The sequence below is a fragment of the Betta splendens genome, chromosome 15, assembly GCF_900634795.4.
Source record: "Betta splendens chromosome 15, fBetSpl5.4, whole genome shotgun sequence".
Taxonomy (NCBI): domain Eukaryota; kingdom Metazoa; phylum Chordata; class Actinopteri; order Anabantiformes; family Osphronemidae; genus Betta; species Betta splendens.
Window position 1 is genome coordinate 10,352,692 of NC_040895.2, and position 11,411 is coordinate 10,364,102.

The 11,411-nt window shown below is 45.9% G+C and overlaps 1 protein-coding gene across 2 annotated transcripts; it reads right to left on the reverse strand.

Moving 5' to 3' along the window:
* Nucleotides 1–198: 198 nt before the first annotated feature.
* Nucleotides 199–9,143, reverse strand: fam83b (family with sequence similarity 83 member B). Of its 2 annotated transcripts, none has more exons than XM_055502441.1 (5): nt 9,126–9,143; nt 5,787–6,259; nt 4,551–4,715; nt 3,675–3,799; nt 199–3,384 (listed from the first exon to the last, which is right to left on the reverse strand). In XM_055502441.1, the coding sequence occupies exons 2-5, from the start codon at nt 6,234–6,236 to the stop codon at nt 1,443–1,445; spliced, it is 2,682 nt and encodes an 893-aa protein (XP_055358416.1). In that variant the 5' UTR covers nt 6,237–6,259; nt 9,126–9,143; the 3' UTR covers nt 199–1,442. The 2 variants fall into 2 exon arrangements, with proteins under 2 accessions (XP_055358416.1, XP_029031819.1); XM_029175986.3 differs by lacking the exon at nt 9,126–9,143 and adding an exon at nt 7,367–7,521.
* Between the last annotated feature and the right edge of the window lie 2,268 nt (nt 9,144–11,411).

Consider the following 11,411-nt stretch of genomic DNA (forward strand, 5'->3'; position numbering starts at 1 on the left):
TCTGTAAAAACGTAAACAAAAGGACAACAATCGCTGCTTACTGTAACCAAGAACCTGTTGAGTGAGAAGCCATCGTTACCTCACCGCTTTCCCGGGGTTCCCCTGGAGAACATTAGTCATCGCTCTGACAATTAGGATGTGATGGGCTGCGTGAACTCTGCAGCTGCGGACAGAGGTGAACCAAAGACAAAGGCAAGATCCAGAAACATTTGCATTTTTATGTAAAATCCGAACTTAACAAGCAGCAAATCTCTAAAAAAGTAGTGGGTGGACACTGACACGTCTGCTCTGTCGCCTGAAAACACAGGCCTGACATTTATTATGTCTTGTTGGTTTGACGGATGCTGGGCGACTTTAACCACACTTAGAACTCACACTGATTACAGTACATAAGGTAAAGATCATAAATCATAAATAAACGTTCATATCTGTAACTTCCACAGCCATTTAAACACAGCACCTGCACACCACAGCTTTAAAGAGTTCAACATGTAACACGTAACTTTTTAAAAGAAAACTTCAAAGTTTTTAGAAGTAGTTCATAGATTGCACGTGTTTTTCAGAAGTTCTACGTCTCAAACAGTCCCTTCACCGCGGTCCACTTATCGTCACTGCTTGTTGTTGTTGTTGTTGTTGTTGTTGTTGAGCTGAGCTTCAGTCTCCGTTCTGTGACCTTTTACATGGTTGTGTACATTCCCACTTGCAGATCAAAACAAAGGGGCCTCTGGGATGAACACAGCAATTTAAATACTTAGGCGGCACGTGGTCTTTTGTTTTACCCACAAGCCTGTCGCCTTGAGGACAGAATTAAGTCCCCATTATTATAAAGCGCTTGACTCGTCCCTGACTGGAAGCTGAGGACCTTTCTTGTACTGTACGTTTCTAAAGCTGGCTTATTATAGAACCCAACGAAGCGCTGGAACTGGACGACGAAGGCTGTATTAATGAAACGTTTCCCTTAAAAGCAAATGCGCGACAGAAGCACGTCTCACACACAACCCCTGTGGTTCCTAAAGCCTGTGTTATTTGCATGGAAGGTCAGGAATGCGGGGCCATAATGGCCCGTCTTTCGTCACGCTAAGTGGTGGCCGGCTTGCTTACATACTGATGGCTTTCGCAACGCCGTCGCCTCGGTGTGCTGGAGGGTCGTTTCCCTAAAGGCTAATGAGAGTCCTGCTGTATGCGCTCTGGGCTGCACTTAAAGGCACTCTGCAGGCGCACTTGGAGTGGTGACGCAACCCGAGAGCGATGGTGGCGCCCGGCGCTGGGCATGTTGCACAGTAATAGTCCCCGTTCAGTGCATATCACAATACAGGAAGCAGAGGTCTAAATGTAAACAAAAAGACGTTCTAAAGTAAAGACCAGGACCTATAAATGGACACATCATGAGTCTCGTGTGCATCAGTATTAAATGACCCAAGGTTACGCCGACACTGCCTTCACTACTTGTTCTTGTGAATCAGATTTCCCATCCTGTGGAAGAATCTCTCCAGCTTATTTTCGTGGTGGCCTCGCGCGGGTCGGCCGAGGCTGCTCTCAGCAGCCGAGTCCGCTTTGGGGAGGCTCTTGCTCTTCTCGCTGCCCGAGCCCTGGGCCGGGCGGGCCGACGGCTTCTTTTCGAAGGAGCAGAAAGGCTCGAACCTGCTGTACAGGCGACCGTCGGCGCCGCGCTCCTTCCTCCAGCTTTCTCGGTCAAGGCTGGTCCTGGCGCTTCTGTCAAAAATACTGGGTTTCTTCTGTGGGGCCGCCTTGGGCTCCTCAGTCCTCAGTCGAGGTTTTGATGGTTTTACATGGACCTGCACCGGGTTCCCTTGTTCCTCTGAGCTGCTTTTGCTTTGGGGCTGCTTGCCGCCGCCGCCATCCGGTGTTCTCTCCTCGTCGCCGGCTGTTAAGGTGTCTGTGCTGCCTCCTGAGGTGAGACTCGCCGTGTCCACGTTGGCAGCCGGATCTTCCTTCCTCTCTGGTATGTTCAGGAGGGACTTCATCTTACTGCTGCTGTTCCTGCTGCAGTGCTGGGGGCTCGTGCCGTTGGCTTTCAGGTCCAGCGCCGCCGCAGACACCGCTCTGGACGGCGGCTCCGCCCATTTGTGGGCATTCGGGCTGTTTGCGCTCGTTATGCTCTTGACGTCGTAATGGGAGAGGGACCTCTGGTCTCCATTCAAATTTGGCCCATATTCGCCATTCTGTGCGCTCATCCCCGCTGTGCTTCTATTTATCCTCCCCAAACCTCCGTACACGGGGCCCGAGGACTCGTGCACGTAGTCGGTGTTTGATCTCGGATCTGCCACGCTGTGCCTTTTATGCCAGCCGTCGCCCAGGATTTCAGGGTTTGTGATAATCTGTCCACCTTTCGCTCTGCCTAGGCTGGCATACGCTGCCTGGTAAGAGTTCCTCCCGGGACCGAAGCTCGTGTTATTGCGACTGTTTTCCAAACCCGGCCTCGTTAGCATGAAGTCGGCGTTATTGATTCTGTTTTCAGCGGATGCCGGTGGATTCCACTGCATTGAAGAGTAGTGCAAAGGGGCCGCCGAGGAGCCGACGCCTGTTGAGTGGTGGTTCATGTATCTGTAAGGCTCCATTTGTTCTGGGATGGTGGACCTCATAACCAGGGAAGACCTCATTCTTCCCTGCATGAAGGAGCCATTCTTGTCCATTGGTTCAAACTGGTCCAAATAGTCACAAGAGTCTCCAAACGGCATGTCGTCGTTTTTGAGGTATGACTCAATCCTCCACGTGCGCATGAAGGACTTGGACGTGTTCTCCAGCGTCGGCATGTTCTGCTGCACGGACAGAACCTGTTTGTCGATGCCATTGTAAGACTGGCGCATGTTTTGGCCTCTGTACATGTGCGGCTGTAGGTAATTATCCACTGGGTAGTGACTGGGCCCATTTTCTGTCTCCCTGATGTTCCAGTTGCTCGCCCTGGGCCTCATGTTCTGTGGTGCATGTCCATCCTGTCCTTCCCCTGCGTAGCTGTGCCTTTTTAGGAAGTTAATTGCCTCTGATGATTGAAGACGCGACACCTGGTCCTGGACAACAAAGCCATTGTCAAGTAATGGCGGAAGCTTTATAGCTTCGTCTTCGAACAGCGTCTCTTCCAGATCCCTAGTGGCAAATTTCCTCTCGCAGGTCTTCCGATAGACGGCGTCCAGTGAGTGCCTCAACTGGTTCCTCCGCTCCAGCTTTTGCCCAGAATGAGATATTAGCAGATTCTGCTGTCCAAGCGGTCCGTTGCGTTGGAACAATCCCTCCGGGGGGCTTAGTTGAGGCGGCACAGTCGACCGAGCGTAGAGTGTGCGAAACTCCTCGTCGTAGGATTTCACCAGATGACCCTTGATGACCTGCACCATGCTCAGATTTATCTTCTCAAATGACCAAGCGAAGCTGGAAACAAAGAACAAGAATATAAGTTCTTATATCTTATATACAGTTCTTTGCCACACAAAACAAAATCATTATATAATTTAGAAATGTTTTTAGCCCATTCTGTAGATTTTTTTAGCAACTTCTATTCTCACAGTTATAAACAACATGAGGTTTTATATACAGCTTCAATACCAGTGATGACAGCAATTTTCTCAAAACTGGCAGCAGAGCAGTTTAGTGTTTTAGCTCCTTGAAGGCATGTGGTGACACTTAGGCGACGACAACCGCTGCTTCTCGGTCCTATTTACCTGTATGAGCCATAAATTGCTGTGTGGCAGTCGACTAATAGAAACTTCTGCTTCATTGCCCCGTGAAATGTAGCTCCTGATCGACAGAGGTAATCCTGACCTTTCACAGTCCGCACTCTCAAGTTCTGTGGCAAAGGAAGTGACAGGAAACGTTAGAAAGGGTTGATCAGAGCTACAGAAGGAATAAACACATGAAAGCAAATGTTCCTTTGTACTAATATTATTTATATTTTTAAAAATACATTAATTAATTTAATTTTGTTTTAAAGGGTGTGTACATGGAATATCTCCAATTCAGGTAATGTAACAATTAGACTCCACCCAAAAATACCAGGGAAAGGTTTAATATAAAGACTGTTTCTCAACAGTGAAACCAAACTTATAATAATAGTAAAGATACAATTGTGTAAAACTCCTCAGTTGCGCAAGTTGTGGCTGAACAAAGCATTTTTTAGCTGTGGACAGAAACTACTGTAGCTCCTTCCTCCTTTTTCTACTGCAAAGACTGGAACACAGGTGTTAATAATAAGCAAACTGGCAGGAAGAGCAAAGCAAGCGGACAAAACGAATCCACCGACAAAAACGTGACGGAATGAAAACACTGGACTAAGGGGAAAAGGTCGAGAGAGACAGAGCAGAGGAGGAGGAGACTCTCTTAACGCCGACTTCAGGGCACAAGAGGAGTTCAGGGGAGCAATTTGGGCCTCTTGACTGATGAAAGCAGAGCTCCTCGAGAGCATGAGCCCAGTGGCAGGTGACGCAGACAGGGCATTAGCAAGAGGTTCGGCTCCATTCAGATGCAGACAGGCGAGCAGCACCGAAGGCCCAGCAGGCGGGAACAGATCATCAGCGGGGTGCTTCACAGGCCTCACTCACCCTGAGCTGCTGGATTTTGACATCTTGATTTTCAGCCATTGTGACGAAGCTTTTCAAATGAAAATCATCCAGGAGCACGTATACAGGGACTCCTCGTATCGACGCGTCCACGATTTCCCTGAAAATGTCCACGTCGGTGAACACGTCCATCACAATGCCGACGACCTGATGAAGAGAACACAGAAGAAAAGACACCATTAGGGGATTGGGAGTCGGTTTTGAGCATTCAACCACTATAGTCATGTGAAATCTGTCTTTGGGGAAATGATTTAGCGAGTGATACACAGAAATAAGCAAAAAACAATTTAAATGAGGGTATAAACAAAAAGTAGAGGATATCAAAATCCTGAGAGCGGCACAGAAAAGTGATGCAGAGTCATAAGCATGTTTGTTTCTCTAAATATTGATCTTACATTCACTTCTGGCACGTCAGCAACGCTTCTCACTATTCAATAGGCTGTGTGTGACAATGTGCTATTTAATTTCTAAATAGTAAATGGTTTGGGGTCACGCTGTGGTTCAGTAGATCTTTAATAAACTCAAGGCCAATTATAGCACAATTCTTCATGCAAAGCAAAAGGTTTAAGCCTCTAAACCTGTAGTATTGAAAAGCATTATATTATTATAGTAGTTATACTATTATTATGACTTTAAGTTTGCATCAGACTAAGATGGCTTTTCACAACGCTGAGTGTAATTATGAGGATGTCTAAGGAGAATTTCTTTAGCTCTTTGTTAGACTGAGACACTGTCTTATTTATTTTCCATCTTTTGCTGTGTCATTTGGTTTAATTAAAAGCCAGCGAAGCTCTAACGAGACTGGATCACTGCGGGGCAATATAAATTTTCCCCATGATCAGATTTTGAGCTACAAAACTGGTTTGTGATTCACTGTGACACAAGTGGAGAAGAAACGCAGGCGTTAGCGTTGTAGGCTATAACTCTGTAACAGTAAGCGGTTCCTACTTATCCCTCCCATGGCAAAGTTGCAAAACCAGATTTTGACCTCATCAACCCCCGTGTAGGAGACACTCCCGTGGAAATTGAGAGGACTAAAGGTCCTTGGAACTGCCTTGAGGTGCAAAATAAAGTTTTGGCAGAGCGCTGGTCTCAAATGATTCCCAGCACAAACAAGGTTTGAGGCGGTTGCTGCAGTAAGACAACGCTCCACATGTCTCACACGGAGCTTTGTTGCACATGCATCACATGCATCACATGCATCACATGCAAGATTACCTGTCGTGCATCTTGTATGTGCTTACGGATCACTTCCTTAATAGTGGGGCTGTTGAGTCTTGGAGGATGAAAGAGCAGATCTATGTTAGTCTGTAGTTTTTCGTGCATGACCTCCGGCCACCCCAGGTCTAAGTCTGGCGCTAGCACATCCGAGTGAACGGGCCAGTACGTCCCCGAGGACGACTGGGTGTCAGGCGAACCGCTGACATCGTCCGTGTGGTTTTGAGGTGGGAGCTTCTTAGTGTTTGTAGTGATGAAGAGAAGTTCCTCCTCTGAGAGGAAGCTCCCGAGTCGTTCTCCCTTAAGGAACTCCTGGTAACTGTCTCTGCCGCCCTTCACCAGCTGATCAATGGCCAGACGATAGGCCTCCTTGTAGTGGGGTTGGATGAAGTCCTCTGATCCAAAGTCTCCCCTCAAGGACGACAGCATGGAAAACTCTGGAGAATCCATGGCTCCGGGCTTTTCCAGGGGTCCTGTCATAGATAACAACAGACATGATGAAAGGGAACCAGAGAACAAACATCTAAACACAGATGTGGCTTGAATGATGCGAAGCAAACTGCAGTGTACAGGTGTGTGAGGCGCATTGAAACTAATGGGCCAAACCAGGTTTAAAGGTTTTTCAATCAGAGTGCAGAACCAGAGTTTGTGGGTCCTGATGAGCAGAGAAAGATATGATATGTATTCAGACAAGTACAGCGAGCGGGTCAAGAAACTCTGAGTCATCCTCCGCAGCAATCCTAACTTTGAAAAACCTTTCAGAGCCATAACAAGGGCATCTTTCGACAACTTAGAATATCTCCAAAGTTATATCTCACGAAAGATGCAAAGCAGTGTAAGACTCAAAGACGCAGCTGATTCAGAAAGCAGCACACAATCAGACAAATATGAAGCTATTAGTCCAGCATTTAAAACCCACTCTGACTGAGATTAGATGCAGGTCTTTGGAGGAGTCCTGCATAAAGGAAGACTGGTGATAGACAGAGTGAAAAAAGTTACACGACTGCATTGGGACTGAGCTGCAACTTATGTAACAAACAACCTTAACCGGTTGGGAGAGTGGAACACAAAGATTGATCCTGCTTCATTATTAAATGACTGTAGAGTAAATGGAGAGTTAACCATTCAAACATATCCTGTAAGTGTAGAAATGCCTTATTGTCTTATATTCATGACAGCTGTCATGGGAAACGTGTCCAAACTGAAACTAGACTAAGACTAAAATATGTTCTGGTTTATTGTAATGGAAAAAAGTATTTTCATTATTTTTAGTCCTAGGATCAAGGTCTGTTTAGTGAATGCTGTAACACCCTGCGTGACAACAGCCAGTCTCATTGATTCCACTGTCTGAAATGCGAAGCGTGAGTCTCGAGTTTTACTTTCAATTGTTGTTACTCATGCAAACAATGAAACTTTCACTGATGTGAATGAGAACTTCCTCCCCTTCCCCTCGGTTTGAAGATACCCTTTGTTTCATCATCGTTTGCGTTTGATAATCCACAGCTTCAAAACCAAACACGGTCCGACAGTCCCAGAACCAGAACCAGAATCTTACAGCATGTTGAGCAGCAGTAACTTACATCAGGATTGTGAAAATCCTCTTGACTGCTCCCTGAATATCCCTCCTCGATTTATGTCCAGCTGATTCTCTGCATTTAGGGAATCTACTGTGTGTCAGCCAGAAGACTCAGAGACTAGGAGGTGTTTGAACATGATAAGACGCCTGCAGATGGGAGTGGATTCTAGTTTAGACATGCAAATTCTCTGGCCTGAAACTTGTTCACAGGCCGTCATAAACCTGTTTGAGGTATTTAGCCACTCCCCTCCTTTCTTCGTGGACAAGGTTCACAGTGACGAGCGTCGAGATAATGACACAAAGAGGCTCTGGTGAATGCTGCAGGATTAGGGGCGGTGGACGTCTTCCTGCTGTAAAACGTTCAGCAGGCGAAAAACGTCGACGACAATTGAGCCGCTGAATTTGCAAAGCAGGCTTTCAGGACCATTTCCAGACAAACATGCATGTTGCAAGCGGGACTTTTTCAAACAGAGGATACCGGCAAACAAACCAGGGATTTTAATTCACATCAGTCTTAAATTGTGGCTGAAATATCAGGGTGGGGCTCCAGTGTTGAGTTCTGTGTGTCCAGACAGCAAAGATCCAGTAAAAAATAATGATTCATCCATTGCTTTAGCTTCTGTATTATACGAACTGTTGCTTAAATTTTTCACCCTGACTGGTCTGCTCCTACTAAGCTTCTTGAGGAACTGACTCATTATGTAACATTCTTAAGGGGAACGCTGAAAGCATGACCTTTGCAGAGATGCATGGACACATACGTATACGCATATTACTGAACCATTCTAATGGTGTGAACATGCATGAACATACAGTATGTCGATTTTGTTCTCTTTGGCCTTGCTCAGCATAACACTGCCTGAATTCTACTTGGAAATCTATTTCTTCACAGGAAAATCTGACTGTGTACTGTGACTTCGCTATTAGTCCATCCATTCCAGGTGGATCAATCAATAACCCACGGCAAATGCTGCAGCGGGGGAGGAAGAGGTCTTACTTTTCTCAGAAAGATAAAGTTTGGATGTCCGTGAATCTCCAAAATCAGCCCCAGAGCATGTCACAGGTCAGTCCAGGACTGATGACTGTCCACGGGCTTGAAATAACATCAGGCTAAATTACACCGGGCCTCCAGACGCTGCAGGCTAGCGCACTGTTAGCCTCAGCACTGAACGTCTGCACATGCAAGGAGACTCTCACTCACGGGCTTATAATTAGCCAGACGCCACGGCGATGCGCGCCTCCAGGTGGAGAACGGGCTGCAGTGTTCAATCGCTGGGAAATACTCAGGGGAATAGTTCAACCTTTGGGAAATTAATTAAACACTATGCATTGCAAGTGAATCCACAAGCAACAAGTGAAATGACTTAAAATAATGCAACAGCCTAATCCATGCAGACATGTTAACAGAACTAACATTACCAAGTAAAATGTCTAACTGTTACTTTAAGCTTCAATGACTGTAAAATTAGGCCAATTAAGAATGATTCACGTGTCAGGATGTTGTCTTTATATTCTGGTACTAACATAAAGTTGAGAAAAATGTTTTCTCCCAATAATTTAGACTATAACAAGTCAGCATGACTGACTAAATGCCAGCACTGTGTAGTACGATATTCTCTGTGATCCATGAACATCTGTAATGTGTCGAAAACACAGCGCCGTCTCAGTTCCTCAAATGAGAAGCGCCAGATTAGATTAGGTAACGCTTCACATACTGAGTTACAGGGAGTTTCTCCTCCCGCAGCAGCCTCCCTTTGAGTCACCTGTTGTGACACCCTGTCTCTCCTGTCACGGTTCGTCCTTCAGGCTCTTCTCGTCTCTGGCTGGCGAGTCCGGGCAGGCGGCTGCGTCAGGAAAAGTAAATGTAAAACACACGGGGGGCATTTATATAATCTTTCAGATTAGTTATTTAGAATTGTTGAAAATCCATAAAGAGAATAAACAACTGCGGAGAGTTGAATACGAAGTGTTACCCTTCATCTTGAAAACTTTGGTGCAGCTGCAAGTAGAAAAGTGCTGCGTGCTGGATGAGGATGTCTATTTAAATGTGAGCAGGGCTGTAAATGGACCGGGACGCTTTCCTGAGGCCTGCGTAAACACAGGAAGTGGAGCTGCTTAATCAGCCTAGTGCAGATAGTTGACGATATCTTGCCTGGTGGTTTGTGTGTCTTTATAAGCAGCACACACAGCAATGACATATTGCTGCTATGTAAATTATACATACAGTAGATGTGTCCAGTGTGTGTTTGCAGGAGGAGGCCAGGAAGTGAAGTGTGAGCAGCTTTGCCAGTTCACCTGTGTAATAAAGGCTCCTTTGAGCCAGAACTCGGTGGCTTCCTCTTGCTGTTTGCAGCGGCTTCGTGAATATAATGCATTTTTATAGAAAGGTCAATTGCAAAACATGCTACATAATGAACAATGTTACCGGCAATTGAACCATTTCGCTTGTTACATTCTGTTTCCTGGCTTTTTTTTAATCTTTTTTTTCTATTCGCCGTCTGAGTCTCTGAGGCTAAAGTACATTTACAGTGTGAATCAACAAAGATAAGTGGAGAAGGGTGAATCAGAGGGGAATAACAGCATATATAGGTTTCTGCTGAGCCGGGGGTTTAGTCTGAGGCCTGAGCTTGTGAACCGGTTCACGCTTACGTAGCTCCGCTGAACAGTTGACTGCTGTCTGGGGCATGTCTGCACAGATTGCACAAATACTTTGTGGGTGACATGTGGTGAACCATTTGTTTCCGCTCCTGTCTGAAGTCGCCCTTTGTTCAGGTGTTTACCTGTTCTGTTAGGTGGAGTGATTTATCATATGATTAATGACATGAATCATAATGTTCTTCATCATAAATAAAGTTTCTCATAGCTAATTTGTTGCTGTCTATGTTTGTTTGGCTTCATGCTGCCTGTTGCCAGAGATACACATTGTACAGAACATGGGTTCTGTACAATGTGGTACATGAAACTATAATTATTATCATATTATAAGGTATGAATGAGGTATGAGCTGTGTAACTGGTGTCCAACAGGAGACCACTTACACCAGCTGCAACACACAAGGTTAGGAAACACAGCACATTTACCAGTCAAAGCCCTACAGCAGCCTTGACTTCATAACCATTGGGAAGAGTAGCAAGAGAACAGCGAGCACCTTCAAAAACCTTGACAGCACGCACGATTCACAACGCGAGAACACAACGCGTGCCCACAAAACCGCAGGGAGAGACTTTGCCAAAGAACATAACCTGAATGGTTATTAGCACAGGAGCGGACGTCCACCACGGATATGAGGCTACAGTACCGAGCGCCACAGGGCAGTTCTGATAAACAGGAAGCTGTTTCCTGCAGGGCAATTTTCACTAAGTGCATTCTGGGAATTAATAAAAGTGCGGCCCATATTTTTCTCAGTGCAACATCTGATCGTGTGGTTTTCTGACACCGTATCAGACAAGCTCCACCAGCAGCGGGGACGAGGAAGACAGGTTGGGTTGTCACAATGACACCTTCATTGTCAGTAACCACCTCCTGCTGACGGACCACAGCCTGTTCACCAGCTGGGGAACCTTTTTGGAGCGCGGAACATTATCAGAAGCTCTGTTCACACCCTCTGATCCTAAGAGCGTCGTATCCCAGAAACAGGATGCTTTCCGCATTTAAAGTGTTTCTACCTGTTTAAGTGACCGCACTTGAATCCAGAGTGAAACGCCTGCTCTTTAATCACATGCATGTCCTTGCAGACTGACAACAGACACAAATGAGCACGTTGTGGTTTTAAGTGAACACGCCGTGAGCCAGTCCTCACAGGCACCTGTGAGTGTGTGTTGCAGCTGGTGGTTAGAATAAAAAGTAGAAGTGGTTAAACTGAGAGATGAGAGGTGTGCGTCAGGGAACCTGAAACAAAAAGGTTTTAAAAGTATCAGCATCAGAATCATTTCAGGGATAATTAAAATTTCTTGGAAAAAAAAAAACAAAACACAGTTATAGAGTTTCATAATGAATGGATGCGGAGGTTTTATGTCGCTCGACGCTCAGATTTTGCGCACCCAAGGACA

Bases quoted from the DNA above. Each gene is read 5' to 3' on its own strand.
- fam83b (XM_055502441.1), bottom strand. From the start codon at position 6,236: ATGGATTCTCCAGAGTTTTCCATGCTGTCGTCCTTGAGGGGAGACTTT. The intron at 4,716-5,786 runs GTAATCTTGCAT...TCTCTTCATCAG, and splicing joins ACATACAAGATGCACGACAG to GTCGTCGGCATTGTGATGGA. The intron at 3,800-4,550 runs GTGAGTGAGGCC...CCTTTGCCACAG, and splicing joins TCAAAATCCAGCAGCTCAGG to AACTTGAGAGTGCGGACTGT.